This window comes from Pongo pygmaeus, chromosome 21, assembly GCF_028885625.2.
Source record: "Pongo pygmaeus isolate AG05252 chromosome 21, NHGRI_mPonPyg2-v2.0_pri, whole genome shotgun sequence".
NCBI classification, from domain to species: domain Eukaryota; kingdom Metazoa; phylum Chordata; class Mammalia; order Primates; family Hominidae; genus Pongo; species Pongo pygmaeus.
Window position 1 is genome coordinate 8,424,504 of NC_072394.2, and position 20,217 is coordinate 8,444,720.

At 39.2% G+C, this 20,217-nt stretch overlaps 1 protein-coding gene across 4 annotated transcripts in view; it reads left to right on the plus strand.

Moving 5' to 3' along the window:
* Nucleotides 1–20,217, plus strand: part of NDUFAF5 (NADH:ubiquinone oxidoreductase complex assembly factor 5) — a 34,435-nt gene that overhangs the window by 2,206 nt on the left and 12,012 nt on the right. For 3 of the 4 annotated variants that reach the window (XR_008496212.1, XM_054468198.2, XM_054468199.2), the window contains exons 2-7: nucleotides 98–138; nucleotides 1,384–1,447; nucleotides 5,972–6,019; nucleotides 7,617–7,720; nucleotides 11,536–11,575; nucleotides 14,537–14,734. Coding sequence is in view for 3 of the 4 variants with exons in the window: in XM_054468198.2 (XP_054324173.1) it covers nucleotides 98–138; nucleotides 1,384–1,447; nucleotides 5,972–6,019; nucleotides 7,617–7,720; nucleotides 11,536–11,575; nucleotides 14,537–14,734 (495 nt within the window). In the remaining variant the exon portion in view is untranslated. Of the gene's footprint in view, nucleotides 1–97; nucleotides 139–1,383; nucleotides 1,448–5,971; nucleotides 6,020–7,616; nucleotides 7,721–11,535; nucleotides 11,576–14,536; nucleotides 14,735–20,217 lie in introns of those variants that run through there. The other variant, XM_054468201.2, reaches the window with a different exon arrangement.

The window sequence follows — 20,217 nt, forward strand, 5'->3', positions numbered from 1 at the left end:
AAGTACTTATTTTAAAACATAAGTAACCTGTGGATTGTTGAATACTGGAAAAAGAGTGTTACTTCCCCGTTAACCTACGCCTCATGTAATCCTTCAGGTTGGAAGTCGGATCGCAGACCGTGTATATGACATACCCAGGTAAGTGGTGGTGATCATAATACGATACCATCAACTTTTGAGTGGAAATTCAGGAGATTAAATGCTGAGAACTTGCTATCTGAAATGGCAGAACCTGGAAGAATTTGCTGGGACTGGTGATTTAAATCACTCTGTAAGTCTCCTTTTTCTTGTCTGGAGAGCAAATGTTTTCTTCATTGTTGCCTGAAAAAAGAAAAGAATGTGTGGAAGCACAACTCATATCCATGTCCAAGCCTGAATCCACTTGATTTGGCCAAAAACAAGTAGTAGAAAGATTGCTCCAAAAATGGAGATACTTAACAACATGCTAATTTTTAACATCCAAAGCCTCTGTACCTAACTGTGCCATGTTGCCTGTGTTCATCATCATGATATAGGGCATTAGATAAATAAGGTTATCTACCACCAGGGATTCTCCAGCTATCTACTATAATTTTGACAAAGCTTTTTAAAAACAAATTGCAAAGGGGCTCTTTTTGTTCCAGTTTTTCAGGAAGAATGTTCTTAGTAGATAAAATTTTAAGTTTTCTTTTTATAGGTTTGTTTTTTTTTAAACCTATGGCCTACAATTAGATGTCTGTACCAATGTAGCATAACATAGCATATTTAGAGGAGACAGCATGACATGGAGGATAATAGTTCCAGCTCAGGATTCAGACTGACTGAATTCAAGTGTTGACTGCCCCTTATTAATTGAGGTACTTGGTTTGACTTACTTAGCTTCAGACACTTAGTGCAGTACTTTGAACGTGGTACGTTTTCAGTAAAAGTTTAACTATTATTTAAGTTCTTATTTTTTAGTTTAACATTAATACTTAATGGTATTTCACATGATGATTTCTAAGTATTCCACTGCTTCAACAAGTCTGAGAAATAGGGATAATTATTGATAAGTCTGTCAGTTATTTTCAAGTTAATTTACATTAGCTTCTTTGCATTCTTTATCTGGATGTATTACTGAGTTAAAATATCCTCATTAAATCTGTTTTTCAAGTCCACATCATGGAGCCACCTAGTGGAAAGCTGGCTCATCATGAGGTCCTGTGAATAGCTAGCAGACAGACTTGCCTTGTACTGTAGGCTCTAGTATATACAGCTTGTAAGGTGAGGCCGAAAAGGCAGATGATGTAACCTTCTGGAAGTTGTGTTTACTGAAATGATTTTACTTAACAAAAAATAATTCTTAATTTATAGACTGTGTTATGGACAGAGCATAATAACCTCTGTGTCTTTTTTTTTTTTTAGAAATTTCCCCCTTGCTTTGGATCTTGGTTGTGGAAGAGGTTACATTGCACAATATTTGAATAAGGTATATTTATTCAATGACTTAATTTACTTGAAAAGTAACATTGGCTAATTTTAAAGAAAGACTTTCCTAATCAGTTTAGCTTGCAACATATTTCGATTTTAATTATATCAGAATTGTTAATTTGTTTTTTTTTTAAGTGGTAGAATCAGTGGTGGTTTTCTCCCTTCTTTAGAATTTTTTTCTTAAAGGGTTTTTCTCTGAATCCATTATATATTATGTTTCTACCGATAATTTATTTGAATCTATAGAAGATATATTTCTCTTTGTTCCCACTTTGTTCATGTTTTTTATAATTACCATAAAAATCAGATTGGCATTCATACAGAAAATGTGACTAACTTTTAGCTAGAAAAATATTAATTTTATCAGTTGACTAGAAATCTTTCTGTATCATTAAATATAAGTAGCTTTATTAATGCTTATAACATTGTATTTTGCACTTTATAATTCAGACCATAAAGACATTAATTTATTCTTTTAGCTCCTATGTATACGATATTGTGCTGGACACAAAGATGAACGTGGAATTTCTTTTTTTCTCTGAGGTGGAGTCTCACTCTGTTGCCCAGGCTGGAGTACTGTGGCATGATCTCGGCTCACTGCAACCTCTGCCTCCCAGGTTCAAATGATTCTCCTGCCGCAGCCTCCCAAGTAGCTGAGATTGCGGGGGTGCACCACTATGCCTGGCTAATTTTTGTATTTTTGGTAGAGATGGGGTTTCACCATGTTGGCAGGGCCAGTCTTGAACTCCTGCCCTCAGGTGATCCACCTGCCTCGGCCTCCCAAAGTGCTGGGATGACAGGCGTGAGCTACTGTGCCCGGCCATAAAGTGGAATTTCTTTTTTTTGAGACAGAGGCTCCCTGTGTTGTACAGGCTGGAGTGCAGTGGCACAATCTCGGCTCACTGCAAGCTCCGCCTCCCAGGTTCACGCCATTCTCCTGCCTCAGCCTCCCGAGTAGCTGGGACTACAGGCGCCCGTCACCACGCCCAGCTAATTTTTTGTATTTTTAGTAGAGACGGGGTTTCACCGTGTTAGCCAGGATGGTCTCGATTTCCTGACCTTGTGGTCTGCCCGCCTCCCAAAGTGCTGGGATGACAGGCGTGAGCCACCGCGCCCGGCCTCATAAAGTGGAATTTCTACATAAAATCTGCTTAAATAAAAACATCGACTTGGGCCAGGGTGAGGAAGGGAGTGGTGAGGCTCCTAAAACACTATTATTGGTCATAGTAAATGCCGTAGAAGTGGCGCAGTCATTAAAGTGCAACGGGAATTAAGGGAAAAGAAAAAATCAGTAGGAGTTTATGTGGTCAAGGCTTCTCAGGGGGCACAGAATCTGACCTGGGATTTGAAAGAATTTGAGTTGGTGGTTCCTTGCATTGGAAATCAGAGCATGGCAGGAGGAAAGGGACAGAGGTAGAATGCTGTAGGGTGTGATATAGTGATGTTTAAGGAAGATTAATCTGGGGATGGCATTCGAGAAAGATTGAAGAAGAGAAAGGATAGAGAAACCCATTAGAAGGCTGTGTTAAAGGCATTGCAGGCTTGAGAAATAAAGGCCTGCCACCCATGCAGAGCCAGCACATATAAATGATGGGATGTATGAGAGAGACCTGGAAGCATCAACATAACTTGATGACTGATCAGATATGGTAGGCAGAGCTTATCTATTCTTTTAGTTACTCAGGCCAAAAAACATTTTTACTGATTCCTCTTATATCCTTGTTTCCCACATCTAATCCGTCAGCAGCTTTTATTTGCATTTCAAAATATAACCAAACTCTTATCTCTTCTTGCCACCTTCCCCATCACCATGCTGTTCAGCTACCATCACCCCTTGCCTAGATTATTGCAGTAGCCTCCTATTGGTCTCCCCGCTTCTACCTTTGTCCCTGACTGTTGTCATGGCAAAGTAATCCTCGTAAAACACAAATCAAATCATTGTCAGTCCTCTGCTCAGAACTGTTTGTCATCTAATTTAGTAGTAATCCAGAGTCCTAATCTATAAGACCCTCAGGATTCTGGTTTTTTATCATGTCTCTGATTCCATCTTCTTCCTTTCACTCTCAACTTTTCAGCAACCCTGGCCTCCTTGCAGTCTCTCAAACAGGCCAGAGCATTGCTCTATGCTCTTCCCCAAGATATCTGTGTGTCTTACTTGCTCACCTGTCAGATCTTAACTCAGCTGACCTCATCAAAGATTCCTCCCGTGACTGCTTAGGAAATAGTGCCCCTGCTCTCTGCTGACTAGTTGCTTTATTTGCTTCCATAGCACTTACGAGCTCCTGATGTATGTTTATTTGGTGTCTTTCTTCTCTTACTGGATTTGCTCATTTTTGATCACTACTAAATCTTAGTACCTAAATGACAATGAAGATTTATTAAATGACTATTGCAAGATAACTTTAGAGTTAAAGTTATGCCTTTTGTGACTGGAAAATTCAGGGGATGTGATGTGGCAAGGAGCACGGGATCATTCCTGTTTTAGAAATGTTGAGTTTGAGATGGCAGTGGAATATGTTAGTATAAATAGCTGGCAGGTAGTTGGAAATGTGGAAATGGAATTGGGGTATTGAGGTTAAGAGCATTGACTTGAAGTCAGGGCTTCGAACTTCGGCTCTGACACTGTCTGTGTATACTCGGACCTTGGGCCAATCAATTGCTCCAGACCTCAGTTTCTATAAAATATGATCAATAATACCCATCTCAAAAGGTTGGTAAGAGGATTAAATGAGGCACAGTAAACCTGTCAAAGGAGGCTATAGTTCTTATTTGGAAGTCCCTTTCAGAAGTGACAGCTGAAGCCATAGAAATAGGTAAACTCTCTGAGGCAAGAATATAGAAAAGAACCTTCTGCAATTGTACTTAGGGTTGGGAGAAAGAGGAAGAGCCAATAAAGATGCCAGGAATAGTAAGATGGAAAGTGTCTTAGTAAGGTATCTTTTGATTGTTGGAAGCAAAAATGCACTGAAGCCAGTTTAAACACAGAGACATTTGTTACAGAGAGGCTCTTATGTAACTCAGGGATCCAGAAATAGAGCCAGGCCTCACAAGAGATGGGAACTTTGAAACACTATAACAACATTCCTCCTGTTCACATGCACTCTGGTAATACATGAATGCTGTCTGGTTGCCTTCATTCTTTTTACTCCCTGTAGTCTATCGGTAGTAGTGTTCATCAGTGTGTGTGGCCCCATATGAATATGCTACACCCAGTGGTGAGCTGAAGCTAGCTTAGGCCAGCCTGTGAGAGCCAATTGTTAGCATCTCTTCCCAACCTCTGTTCTGTGACATCATATTGATAGCTTGACATCAGCCCTGGTGGGAATATTTATACCATGGAAGTTGGCAATGCTACAAAGCAGTCCCCGACCAAGAGCCAGCACACCATTGCCTGTACCCTGAAGTCTAAATGTTCTTCCATCTCCAGGGACCTCTGCTATTATCTCAAAGTCTCTTAGTTCACATTTTCAAGTGAGAGACAGGGATAGATAATCCTGTCGATCTAATTCTTCACCCCTCACAGGAGTGTGCTGGAGCCGGCTCATGAGAGCCATTGAGCACTCTCTTCCCAGCTCCGTATTTAGCAGCATCATGTTGGTAGCATGAAATCTTTCCAAGTTTCGGGCAGGGAAGTGGGTGTGGGTAAAGTAAAAAAAAGGATTGGCTTCTCTAATAGAGGAGGGCAGCCAGAGTAGAAGGTTCTGAAGAAGCTTCTAGTAGGCTGTTGACAATGCTGTGCTTCAAAGAGGTCAGGTGAAGCAGGACTGAGAGCAGTGAGCACAGACTGCAGATAGTGTTAGCAGAGCAGTAAAAGCAAAGAGATACCCAGAATGGGGAGAAAGAATCTAGGAAGAAGTAGAGTTGTGGATTATAAACCAAACAACCAGAAGGTGCCTAGGGGGAGGAGATTTTTTGTAATTGGAAAGCGTGTGCCTGTTGTAAGGTGAAGGAAGGAGACACAGAAGACAGAGACGAAAGATTGATAGAGATGGAGATGGAGAGAGCAGGATCCTGGAGAAAAGAGGGCTGAGGGGGAAAGAAAGTGTTTTTCTGGTGCAGAAATACCACAAGTCTCCTTTCCTTTTGGAAGGGAGAGAGGGTAGGCGAAACAGGGAAAATGGAACCCTAAGCCTCTATCTGTAAGTCTTTCTTTACTCTGTAAACTCTTTGGATGAACAACTAAAAGGCGGGAAACCCATTGCAGGTCCTTTGTGGCACAGGAGTGGGGAAATTAGCTCTTAGCATGTTATGCCATGGAAAAGTTAACACGGAAGCCCTTACCCAGTGTAGTAAATTCAGAATGTTGAGTACGCATACTCATGTTCTCTGTTTTATTACATATAGTTAAATATAGTAAAGGATATGTGTTATTAAAAGTATTTGTGTACCATACTGGTTTTATGCAGAAAAATACCTTTACAAAGCTGAAAATTAAAATGTAATTAACACTTTTACCTTTAGAAATGTCAGCAATTGTTTGTGACTGGATTTGTTTGTTTCAGCTTTAGTTATTGCATTGCAGGAAACTATTGGAAAGTTTTTCCAAGCCGACATTGCAGAAAATGCTTTGGTAGGTAGCTTTTTAATACTGTTGGTTTCTAATCTCGTGATGTGTTTTCTCGTATTTTATTTCTTTATTTTTATTTCCTTCAAACTAGCTTTCTTTTCTGACACAAGAAAAGGAACTAATACAGGAAATATCAAGAACAAAGGAAAAATCACCCCTAGTCCTACCATTCAGAGGCAACCATTGGTGGCACTTGGTCTCCACATTTGCAGACATATAACTGTCCCCGCCCCGACAACACACAGCTGTGTATGAACATTACTATACTAATATTCCATGTTATTTACAGCACATCATTTTTTTTGTCAGTGAATTTATACATATGTGTGTCATATATCATCTTTTTAAATGGCTACATGGTATTCTAATATATGAATACTCCATAGTTTATTTAGCTAAACTTTCTATTGAAGGGCAGTTACATTTCTAGTTTCTCAATAACCAACACTGCAGTGAAAATCCTTATGTGAAGCCACATTGTATGTTTGATTTATTTTTTCTCTGGGTATAAATTCCTGGTAGCGGAATTTATGGATTCATTTTGATGTTCATTTAAAAATTTTTTGACATACATCTTCAGACTGCCCTTAGAAAGACTGAACAATGACAAAGATACTTTTTACTACTTCGCTTTGGCAACGCTGGGCCAGCCTTTTCATCTGGGTCAGTCTGACAGCTGCTGATATCTTTTGACTATTGGTATTTCTTGTGAATTTTGTAAATAATTTTGTGACATGCCTGCACCTTGTCCTCTTTAGCTATCATGTGTTTTTATTCTAGGTGATTTGTAAGAGCTTGGTTTTTAGGGATATTAATCCTTCATTGTATGTGTTGTAAATATTTTCCTCAGTTGTTTACATTGTTTATTGATTTGTATTAATAGAAGTTTTTAATTAGTTTATCATCAAATATATCAGTCTTTTCCTTTACAGTTTCTGGCTTTTGAATTATGTTTACCTAGGCTTTTTCATCTAAGGGTAAAATGTCCAGTCCACCCCATTTTCATCTAGTACTTCAGTTGTTTCACTAAAACTTTCAGACTTCTTTTTTTTTTTTCCTGAGACAGTCTTGTACTGTTGTCCAGGCTGGAGTGTAGTGGTGCGATCTCAGCTCACTGCAACCTCCGCCTCCCGGGTTCAAGCAATTCTCCTGCCTCAGCCTCCTGAGTAGCTGAGATTACAGGTGTGTGCCACCACGTCCAGCTAATTTTTGTATTTTTAGTAGAGACGTGGTTTCACCATGTTGGCCAGGCTGGTCTCGAACTCCTGACTTTCAGTGACCTGCCCGCCTCGGCATCCCAAAGTGCTGGGATTATAGGTGTGAGCCACCACGCCCAGCCAAACTTCTAGCTTTCTGAGATTTGTTTTGGTGTGAGGTTGGTATCCTGTTTATGTTGTTTCAACTAGTTAGCCATTTTTTCTGGCTGATATTAAGCATTTAAGAAATGCTTTTTGGGTGCCTTCTCTGTGCCACCTTTGGGAATGGGGGTAGAAACTGCCAAGTAAATATAACATTGACTTCAATTTAACAAACAGTGATTGTGTTAGTAATTGAGATTCTACATAAATGTGATTTTGATCTTTTATTTTCTTACCATTAGAAAAATTCCTTAGAAACAGAAATACCTACTGTCAGTGTTTTAGCTGATGAAGAATTCCTTCCCTTCAGAGAAAATACATTTGACCTGGTGGTTAGCAGTTTAAGGTTGGTAATCCACTTTTTAAAAACCGTATGTTATAAATAGATCATTCATGCCGTAAAGTTTTGCTATGAGGCCAGGAGCGGTGGCTCACACCTGTAATCCTAGCACTTTGGGAGGCCGAGGCAGGCAGATCACTTGAGGTCAGGAGTTTGAAACCAGCCTTGCCAACATGTTGAAACCCTGTCTCTACTAAAAATACAAAAAGGTAGCTGGGCGTGGTGGCATGTGCCTGTAATCCCAGCTACTTGGGAGGCTGAGGCAGGAGAATTGCTTGAACCCGGGAGGCGGAGGTGAGCCGAGATTGTGCCACCACACTCCAGCCTGGGTGACTGAGCAAGACTCTGTCTCAAAAAAGAAAAAAAAAATGTTTTGCTATGACAAGGTAAAGCATATAGATAATGGAATACATTCTTAATACTTTTTTAAAAACCACAAACCAGTTATCTTGGTTTATAAACTATGCGATTTCTCTAGTAAAGAAATATTCTGTGCTCTCTGGTAGCGATAATATGATATAGTGCCTCAACTTCTTTTTTTTTTCCCCCCCAACTTTCCACAACTTACTAAAGTTCATCTGTGATAGAAGGTTTTTCTCCCCAGTGCATCTTAATATTTTGGAATTGCTCTTGTTGGGAGCAGGAGTTTGAAAGAGCATATTGGCTCCTGTATTCAGATGTTAGAGCAATTCCAAAATAATAAGTTACATTGGGGAGAAAACCCTTCTATCACAGATGAGTTTAGCAAGTTGTGGAAAGTTGGGGAAAAAAAAAGTTGAGGCACTATATCATATTATCTCCACCAGAGCGCATAGAATATACTCTTTCAAACTCCTGCTCCCAACAATCATAAACTCATTCTGGCAAATGTAGGACAGCTAGTTTTCCTTTAGCCTTAATTCTTCTGGCCAGGTACAGTGGCTCACGCCAGTAATCCCAACACTTTGGGAGGCTGCAGTAAGAGGATTGCTTGAACCCAGAGACCAGCCTGGGCAACATAATGAAATGCCATCTCTACAAAAAATTAAAAAATTAGCTGGGCAAGGTGGCACACGCCTGTAGTCCCAGCTACTTGGGAGGCTGAGGCAGGAGGATCACTTGAGCCTGGGAAGTTGAGGCTGCAGTGAGCCATGATCATGCCACTGCACTCTAGCATGGGTGACAGAGCAAGACCCTGTCTCAAAATAATAATAATTCTGTACCAGAATGTAGTTCTCAAGATTACTCTTTTCCCTTTATGTTTTCTACTATCTTCCTCCACATATGTTACACAAACATGTATTGCAAGTATATATCAAATAGGTTATAGGAATACAAGGCACTGAGCCAGATTTTTGGGTGAATACAAAAATGAATTAGGGATCCTGTCCTCAAATAACTCAGTCTAACAGAGAAAAAATATCTTTGTGGTATCTTATTTCTCCTGTCAAATAGATTTTCTTTCAGAAGTTCAACAGGCTCTCCACGTCCAGTTCAACTCTTTTGATAGCTGTTTTTAGGGTGACCAGTCATCAAGGTGTGCCCAGGACTTTGCCACTTTTGGCCTGAAAGTCTTATGTTCTGGGAAAGCTGGTCACCCTTGATGTTTTCTTTCGTGAGTGTGTAATTCCTTCCCTGGTTTTTTAGATGTGCTGAACAAAGTCAGAAAACTACTCACATTCTGTCATGAAATGAAAAATATGCAGAGCCTTAGTCTATAAAGAACCCTGGGCAGGGAGTCAGAACCTGAGTTTTTATGTTAGCTCATCTGCTTGCTATTTGCAGGTGACTAATTCTGTTGCTTTCTGTTTTCCCATAAGTACGATAGAGTTTATAATATGAGCTCTTTAGTTTTTAAAGTATCTAATACTTGTCGAAAAGCATTAGGAAAGATAAATATGAGCTTAACACAGTATGGTTTGAAATGGACATTCAATTCTGTCCTGGAACTCAGCATAAGGGGAGGCAGTTCTACCAGAAAAATGTGACCATACTCTAAGGAGACTGAGAATATGACTGTCGCTGTCACACATGACTACACTCTAGGTGAGAGTAGAGTCAAAAGAAAATTCAAGGGCCGGGCGTGGTGGCTCACGACTGTAATCCCAGCACTTTGGGAGGCCGAGGCAGGCAGATCACTTGAGGCCAGGAGTTCAAGACCAACCTGGGCTACATGGTGAAACCCTGTCTTTACTAAAAATACAAAAATTAGCCGGGTGTCATGGCACATGCCTGTAATTCCAGCTGCTCGAGAGGCTGAGGCATGAGAATTGCTTGAATCTGGGAGGCGGAGGTTGCAGTGAGTCAAGATCGTGCCACTGCACTCCAGCCTGGGCAACAGCAAGACTCTGTCTCAAAAAAAGAAAAAATTTAAGAGATTAAGTTTCAGTGTATACAGCTCTGGTTTTTGTTTGTTTTTATCACCTTAAAAAATGGATGTACCACACACCTACTAGAATGGCCAAAATCCAGGACACTGACAACACTAAATGCTGGCAAGGATGTGGAGTTCATTATTGGTGGGAATGCAAAGTGGTACAGGTACTTTGCAAGACAGTTTGGTTGTTTCCTACAAAACTAAACATACTCTTAACGTACGATCCAGTGATTGCATGCTCCTTGGTGTTTACCCAAAGGAGATGAAAACTTATGTCCACGCAAAAACCTGCACACAAATGTTTATAGTAGCTTTATTCATAATTGCCAAAATTCGGAAGCAGCCAAGATGTCCTTCACTAGGTGAATGGATAAACTTTGTTATATCCAAACAACAGAATATTATTCAGCACTAAAAAGAAACTGTCAAGCCATTAAAATACATGGAGGAAACTTAAATGTGTATTACTGAATGACAGAAGCTAATCTGAAAAGGCTACATAGTGTATAATTCCAACTGTGACAATCTGGAAAAAGCAAACTCTGGAGACAGTGAAAAAGATTGGTGATTGCCAGGGGTTGTACGGGGGAAGGATGAATAGGTGGAGCACAGAGGATTTTTAGGGCAGTAAAGCTACTCTATGATACTATTATAATATTGGATATATGACATTATACATTTGTCCAAACCCTTAGAATATACAACACCAAGAGTGAACCCTAATGTAAACTATGGACTTGGGGGATAATCACGTATCAGTATAGGTTCATCAGTTGTAACAAATGTACACTCTGGAGATATTGATAATGGGGGAGGCTGTGCATGTGTGGGAATAGGAGTATGTACAAAAATCTCTGGGTTTTCCTCTTAATTTTGCTGTAAACCTAAAACCGCTCCAAAAAATAATTAAAAATAAAGTCTTAAAAATTGATTTTTTCAAAAATGGGATATTATTGGAAAACTCACAGAATCAAACTTTTGATGAGTTATACTGTTTGCCTTGAAAAAATTTAGATCTGCAGATAATTTTTTTTCTAAGAAAGTCTGACTTAGAATAATACTATATTTCTGTAGCTTAATTGATTTAACTGATGAGCTTCTTTGAGCATTTTTACTACTTTTTGCAAATAAGGTCTCAGAATAGCACTGTTTAGATAAAATGCCTAAGTAGGAATGACTTTTACATAATTCAGCGATGAATAATTAGAAAATAATCATATCAGATTCTTTCAGTTAAGCAAAGTGATATATTGACATGGGGAATTTTCTGGTGTGACACAAGGAAGGTTTTCCCCTAGGAATATTTATAATTTTAAAACCTGTATGAAAACAATCAGTGGATTTGGATATGCAGTTTTAAACTTCAAAATTAACACCTTTTTATGGCTTATCATTAACCTGGTGATAATTTTACTAATTAATTGTGCCAGTTAAGCTAAAACAAATCTGTATTCTCATATTTTAGTTTGCATTGGGTGAATGACCTTCCTAGAGCACTTGAACAGGTAAGAAAACTTATGTTCATTCAACTATCTTGTGTTATTTTCTTTATTATTAGAAACCTACAGATGTTTCTATTTTCACAAACTATTTACTTGTAGGTCTGACAGTTGGGAAAGGAATTGGTGAAATCATCTGGTGCCATTTGGCATATTAGTAGTACATTGGGCAACTCTCCTTTCCCTGAGAATTTAAGAAATCTAATTGTAGAGAAAAGTTTTAAATATTTACGAAAAGTTTAGGAACTGTGCAAAATAATATTGAAATCATAAGACATTCTCTATGTAGATTTCTTCTTACCCTTAGTTGCCTATAAACTTTTTGCGAGTAGGAACCTACTTATTTATATTTGTGTTTTCTCCATGCCTTATACTCAGAGAGTGCTAGGTAAATTTTTATCGATTGACACTTATCAATAGACAGGTGAGAGGCAGGTAAAAAGTATGTGTTCAAAGGAGAGAACAAGATCCCTGTGGCTTGACGTGGCCTAGAAAAGCTTCAAGAGGAAAGTACTTGAGCAGGGCCTTAGAGGGTAGGTAAAGTTTGGATTGGGAAGGCATTCTAAGAAGGCAGAATCACAGGATAGGTGGAGAGGCACAAGAGCCTCATCAGCATTAAGGAACAAAAAGGAAACCTGTTTAGGGGACCAATATAGTGCTGGGAAGTGAGGTGTGATGTATTGGGACAGTATTTAGGAGTATTTGAGTGTCAGGTTGAGGAATTTGGAGTTTATGCAATTCAGAGCCACTGGAGCACTTTGAAGAGGAAAATGACATCATTACAAAGCTGGTGGGCAAAATAATAATGGCCATATCTGAACATGTATGATTTTCCAATTACTGTGCTCTGTTTTATATTTGTGTTAAATAGCTATGCGAGATATATTTATTTTGCTGATTAGAAACTGATGCCTGGGCTGGGCGTGGTGGCTCATGCCTGTAATCCCAGTACTTTCAGAGGCTGAGGTGGTTGGATCACCTGAGGTTAGGAGTTCGAGACCAGCCTGGCCAACATGGTGAAACCCCACCTCTACTAAAAATACAAAAATTAGCCAGGCATGTGGCAGGTGCTTGTAATCCCAGCTACTTGGGAGGCTGAGGCAGGAGATTCTCTTGAACACGGGAGGCAGAGGTTGCAGTGAGCTGAGATCACGCCATTGCACTCCAGCCTAGGCGACAGAGTGAGACTCTGTCTCAAAAAAAAAAAAAAGAAACTAATGCCTGGAGCTGTTGGTTAAATTGAAGGGAGACTGTTTCAGTGGTCCAAGAATGAGATAAACTAAACCTAGGTGGTAACAATAGGAGTTAAAAGGAAGAGTATTTAGGACTCTACAAAGAAAGAATCAACAGTCTGGTGACTGATTAGATCTGAAGATCAAAGGGAGGAGGCAAAGCTCACTTTCAAGTTTTTGAGTCTGGATTAGTAGGGGAAAGAATGTTAATGATCAGATAAATGGGATAGAAAATGGCAATAGAAATATGGCAGTTGGAAAGGAGAATTGATTTGATAAATAGATGTTTTCCTTGTAGGGGTGGAGGGAGCAGGGATGGCGAGTATGCTGAGAGACAAATGTCCAGGGAACAGGCAGTTGAAGATGACTTTAGACTTCTGAGAAGATGGCCAAGCTGAAGTTAGAGATTGGAAAGTGGTCATTGTGAAATCATGGAAGTTGATAAGCCGTCTGAGGGAGGGGGGAGCTGCAGAATTCTGAGGACTAAGTCTTAGGTATTTGGTTTAGTAGAGTTTGATGACAAGAGGAGGAAGCAACACTAAAGGTGAAGAAGGGAAGGAACCAAAGCTTTTACAAATTATTTACTTAATACTTCTTTTAATTGCTTCATGATATATTAAATATAAATTTAAGACGGTACTTTTATTAGAAGAGCCTACTGTGATTTGGATTCTGGTTTACTTCAGAATTTACCTTTTCCTGTAATGGACCTCATTGCTGAGAATAGTCAATCAAACTAGTTACAGCTTGTAGTCTGAGAGTGAGCAAAATCTGTGATTCTGGAATTGTCTCTGGCCATTATTTTCCTTAAGTTACTAATTAGAAATTGGTTTTGTTTTAAAGCTGGAAAATAAATTGATTACTTCTCTTTAAAGAAAACTAATATGTTACTAGGTTAACGCTGTGAATCAAGATTTCTCTGTAGCTTTTTCTGCATAATAAGGCACCCCAACTTGATGGCTTAAAACAACAACTATGTAGCCCATGATTTTGTGGGTTGGCAGTTGGGGCTGGATTTGGTTAGGAAATCTGGGTCTGGCTTGGCTCATCCATGTGTCTGTGATCAGCTGCCAGATCGTCTGGGAGCTAGCTGGTTTGGAGGGCCTCGGTGCACACAGCTGGCTGATCTCTGCTCTACATCTCTCCTCCTCCACTAGGCTAGCTCAGGCTTGTTCACACATCGTGGCTGGGCTGGGCTCCAAGAGAGCAGGTGGAAGCATGCAACACATTTGAGACCTAGACTTGGAACTGGCACATTGTCACTTCCACTGCATTCTTTTGGCCAAAGTGAGTCACAAGGCCAGCCAAGATTCAAGGGGAGGGGAAATAGACTCCCTATCTTGATGAAAGTTGTTAGAAAACGACATTTCAGAGGCCACAGATACAGGGAGGTTTGTGATTTTTGCAGCCTACCCCAATTAAATTTTTTTTTCTCTTTCAGCATTTTTCTGATTAGAAAACTAAGTTATATACCTATTAGAAAACTTGAAAACATACAACATATTTTTATAGGCATTAATATTAGTGAATGTACAGTTGTCTTTCCAAGTATATTATGCATCATGATTTTCTGACAGTTGGTTTCATTAGATGTTATTTGTTAAATTATGTGATTATTAATTTGGCAGAATAAGAATGGCTGTCATAAAATGTTAATTTAGACACTGTATATTTATTTTTTAACATTTATATATGTAAAAATTTGAATCATTTTGTTTTCTTGTATTTATTACAGATTCATTATATTTTAAAACCAGATGGAGTGTTTATCGGTGCAATGTTTGGAGGTGACACACTCTATGAACTTCGGTGTTCCTTACAGTTAGCGGAAACGGAAAGAGAAGGAGGATTTTCTCCACACATTTCTCCTTTCACTGCTGTCAATGACCTGGGACATCTGCTTGGGAGAGCTGGCTTTAATACTCTGACTGTGGTAACTATCAAGTTTGATTAACCCATTACTTACACAGTTCAAAAAAGAACTTCTTTTCATTTTAAAGATAGAAAACTGTATGTGTTCATGGTTTCATGGCACTCTTTCTCTCCCATTTTTTTTCTTTTTTTAAGGGAAAAGCTCTGATTGACAATGTTTAGTTTGTATAACACATCTTAATTGACACAAGGTAGGAATGTATAATTTTTTACTGTTTGTTACCTAAAAAAGTAGCTCAAAAAATGTATCATAGTTAACAAGACAAATTTCTAAACGTACAACTCCATTAGAATCTTCAAATCCATTATTAGGTGTAAAAAGGGCCTTAGAGTATTCTAGATGATAGGAAGAAAAAGGGATAAGTAGGGGAACCTGTAATATTACCACCAATAACTACCCCTAAACAGTGCCGTATGAAGCAGAAATGAGAGAATGTGTGTTCTCAAGGCCTAGGGTGAGATCAAGGCTAAAGAAGATAGGACAGGGTGCTGTACTCCATTAGGGCTAGAGAAATCTCGAAAGAAGACCCATAGGCAGTCAGTGAGTAATAAGCATGAAGTCAGCATGGTACAGTGACGGGGTAGGACAATAGGACTTTGTTCTCCAACAGGAGTAACTTGGATCCTTACCCTATTTCTTTACTAGATAGGGAAATTTGAGTAACTTACCTTTTTGAGCATTTATTTCTTTTAAAAATGCAAATGTGTGGCTGGGTGCGGTGGCTCACGCCTGTAAACCCAGCACTTTGGGAGGCCGAGGCAAGTGGATCATCTGAGATCAGGAGTTTGAAACCAACTTGGCCAACGTAGTGAAACCTCATCTCTACTAAAAATACAAAAAATCAGCGAATCGTGGTGGTGCATGCCTGTAATCTCAGCTACTTGGGAGGCTGAGGCAGGCGAATTGCTTGAACCTGGGAGGTGGAGGTTGCAGTGAGCTAAGATCACGCCATTGCACTCCAGCCTGGGCAACAAGAGTGAAACTCCCATCTCAAAAAACAAACAAACAAAAAAAAGCAAATGTTACTCACCTCAGGTGGCTATTAGTATTTAAAGAGATAAAGGGTGTGAAGTACCAGGACCATGGTAGATGCTCAGCTTACATTAGCTCCTGCCTTCCTCTTTCCCCATCACTCTACTGGTAGCATTTTTCTAGAACTGGGCTTCCAAGAGACAGCCATCTGGAGAGAATGATTGCCCTCTTCTTCCTCCCTCCACTAATAGTCTTTCTAAAGGATGTCATTACTGTCTTCATAGATCAGTCCAGTAGACTTACTATGAATTTCCGAACCCCTCAGGCCTAGAAACATCCCTAAACCTGATTAGTGGAAATAGGAATTTCTTGATGAAGAAAGCATCTTGCTACATAATTAGAGATGATAAGCTTAAACACTAAAATAGCTGTTTGGCATGATTTTGTGTGAATATATTCATGAAATCAACCGACCAAAAATAGATTGTGACATATCCTTCCTTGTTTTGATAGAAGCAAGGGGCATGGGCAAGCAGGGCCCCTGATGTTGGAAAGGAGCCTCCAGGGAGGGAAGAATTAACAGGCTGGAGGACTAGGCTGGGAACGGAAGAGAATCCCTAAGGCGTCACACCTGTGACAAGTGTTGACCTTTTGTTAACTTCTAAATGGCCTGAGTCTATCGAAACTGCATTCTGAGAGGTTGCGCAGCTAGAAAGCAGAAAACTGCTTCACATAAGTGCTCTACTTTGTAATGAAAATAAACACTATTAATACAGGCAAATTGTACACTGAAGGGTCATTGTATTTATATTTGTAATTGTATAAGTAACACATAAATATATTTTGGTTGAAACTATTAAGTTATAAAGATAAAGCAAAATCTATCATTCCCCCTTAATCCTAAAAATGCTTAGCTCTCTCTTGAGAGTAGGAGTTCTCAAAATTTTGGTCTCAGGACCCCACTATGCACTGAAAAATTATTAAGAAACTTTTAAAGGGCTTTTGTATAGTGAATTAACATCTGTCAGTATTCACTATATTAGACATTAAAACTGAATTTGTTTTAGTATTCATTTAAAGCTAACAATAATATACCTATTACTTGTTAACATAAATGACCCTTTTTAATAAAAAAGAACTATATTTTCTTTTAATTTTTTTTTTTTTTTGGAGACAATTTTACTCTGCCACCCAGGCTGGAGTGCAATGGTGCCATCTCGGCCACCACAACCTCCGCCTCCCAGGTTCAAGTGATTCCCCTGCCTCAGCCTCCCGAGCAGCTGGGATTACAGGCACATGCCACCACGCCCCATTAATTTTTGTATTTTTAGTAGAGATGGGGTTTCACCATGTTGGCCAGTCTGATCTCGAACTCTTGACCTCAAGTGATCCGCCCACCTCAGCCTCCCAAAGTGCTGGGATTACAGGCGTGAGCCGCTGTGCCTGACCATATTTTCTAAAACAAAAATAATTGAAAGGGAAGAATGACATTGCTTCACATTTTTGCCAGTTAATGTGCACCTTAGTAACAGAGTTAGATTCTCATGTCTGTTTCTGCATTCAAGTCTCTTGCTATACCATGTGTCATGTCATGTCGCCTCTAAAATAACCCATTGTAGAATAAGAGGTAAGAAGCCAAATAGTATCTTAGTATTATTATGAAAATAATTTTGACTTTGTGGATCCCCAAAAAAGTCCTAGGGACCCCAGGACTTTCCAAACCACACCTGGAGAACTACTGTCCTAGAGGTAGCTACTATTAGCAGTTTAGTGTGTAACCTTCCAGACTTTTTTTTAACAAGAACTACTTTACTATATATAGACAGTCATATGTATTCATACATTTCTGAAACTTTTTTTATTAACAGTATATATATTTCTAATATACTGTTAATAGTTTTCTAAATTGGTATGGATATATTTGCACTCCTTCTTAATTTCCGCATATTATTTCCTAGTTTGAATGTACCACAGTTTTACTTATTTACCTGTGAATGACCTTTAGGTTTGTTCTGATTTTTTGCCAGTAGTAGCAATGCTGCAGTGAATATCCTTCTATACAAATTCATTTATGTATTCAGTCTTGCAACAAACATTTACTGAGTACCTTCTATGTGTCCGGCACTATCCTGGGTACTTCAAATATAGCAGTGAACAAAACAGAAATCCCTGCGTGGTGTTTTTGGGTTTATAGCAGGCCTGTTGGTAAACTTTAGACAGTTCAGTAATACTGGGATGTTGTACACAAAATTTGTGGTGGTGGTGTTCATAAATGGAGGAAAGAACCCATGGTTTATCAGATCTTGAGAGAGCTAATATAACTAAAAATAGATTAGGAACCAGTGATTTAAAGCCTTTTCGATAATATTTATTTTACTTATAATATGGAAAAAATTTCCTTTACAGTCTACCCTCTTGAGAATTGTCTCCTATATTGCTGTGTCACCAACCTATTATTGAGATGAAAAAAGAATCTCCGGGAATGTAAAGCCTCTAAAAAGCATAGGAGGTGTTAGGGCTGGGATGGTGTGGAGACGTCTGGTGCACATTTTCATGAGGTGATGTTAAAAAATTTATATGAGGTCATACAGGTTAGTCAGCAATATTACAGGACTCAAAAGTTATTGCCCATTAGGAAAAAAAATGGGATTTCTGCTAATCACCAGAAGAAAGTTAAATTATGTGAACTATACATGGTTTTCTGTGGTTATAAAGAATGAGTTTTAGAAAGATTTCTACTAAAAATGTTTAACCAGATGTTAAAATGTTTAAAAGCCTACATTTCTATTAATTGGGAAATATAATTCAGAATACTATCCATATTCTCTAAAAATGAGCCTAATGACTCATACTTTAATATAATATAAAAATATTGGTGTAGAATCTTCTTTAGTTTATACAATTAGAGTTGCTGATTTAATAAAAAAGTTATAAGAATGTCTTCTTGAATCATTACATTTATCCTGTGAGGCATGCATACAGTTTTGTTTCTGAAGTGCTGTATTAATATTGTGTCCTGGCCAGGCACAGTTGTTCACTCCCATAATCTCAGCACTTTGGGAGGCCTAGGTCAGAGAATCACCTCAGCCTGGGATTTCAAGACCAGCCTGGGCAACATAGGGAGACCCCGTCTCTACAAAAAAAAATTTTTTAATTAGCTGGGCCTGCCTGTAGTCCCAGCTACTCGGGAGGCTGAGGTGGAAGGATTGAGCCTGGGACATTGAGGCTGCAGTGAGCCATGATCTCACCACTGCACTCCAGCCTGTGTGACAGAGCAAGATCCTGTCTCCAAAAAAAAAATAATAATATGTGTTCTAATTCATTTTCTAAAAATTCCCATCCAAAAAAGCTTTGTATAATCAGCTATACAGGTTTATGTTGCATACATTAGATATATTACTTTTACGCTACAATGGATTTTTATTTTTAAAGTGAAATCAAGTCAAATTAGTATCATATCGTTGTATTTACGTCTTAATGTTGTATTTTCATCTTAATGAATTATTTTCAGAGAATGAGCATTCTAAGTAAAGCTGATTTCCTTTTTAGAATTGAACTACCAGACTAGTACTTTAAGAGAATGGTGCAAGGCCTGGCACGGCGGCTCACGCCTCTAATCCTAACACTTTGGGAGGCCGAAGCAGGCAGATCACGAGGTCAGGAGATCAAGACCATCTTGACTAACACAGTGAAACCCCATCTCTACTGAAAATACAAAAAAATTAGCTGGACGTGGTGGCACGTGCCTGTAGTCCCAGCTACTTGGGAGGCTGAGGCAGGAGAATAGCTTGAACCTGGGAGGCAGGTTGCTGTGAGCCGAGATCGCACCACTGCACTCCAGCCTGGGCGCTGGGTGGCAAAGTGAGACTCCATCTCAAAAATAAAAAAAAAAATGGTGCAGATATGGTCCCCTTTTAATTTAAATAAGGCCTTCAACAAAGCTGTTGTGGCATTCTTTTGATTGAGGTGGAGATAGTGCTTTTAGTTGGTTTCACTGAAGAATTGTTTTCAAAGGATATTGCTTAATGGCTAGATAACAGCCTGGAAAGAATTTTGTTTTTAATCTTAGGATCTCCTCTTAAAAAGAGCTTGTTAATATGGAAAAGTATATGGATGATGAATGTTCATGGTCTCACTACCTAGAGGTCTCATTAAAAAGCATACACAACCTGATACATGTATATGTTTTTTTAAAAGAAGAATAATGTAAATATAGAGAGAATGATACAGTGGGGTATAAAGTGAAACGAAGTCTCCTCCTCCTGACTTCTCCCTCTGTTGCCCAGGCTAGAGTGCAGTGGCGAGATCTCTGCTTACGGCAACCTCTGCCTCCCAGGTTCAAGGGATTCTCATGCCTCTGCCTCCCAAATAGCTGGGACCACAGGCGTGTGCCATCACACCCAGCTATTTTTTATTTTTATTTTTTTTTTGAGATGGAGTCTCACTCTTTCGCCCAGGTTGGAGTGCCGTGGCATGATCTCGGCTCACTGCAACCTCTGCCTCCCGGGTTC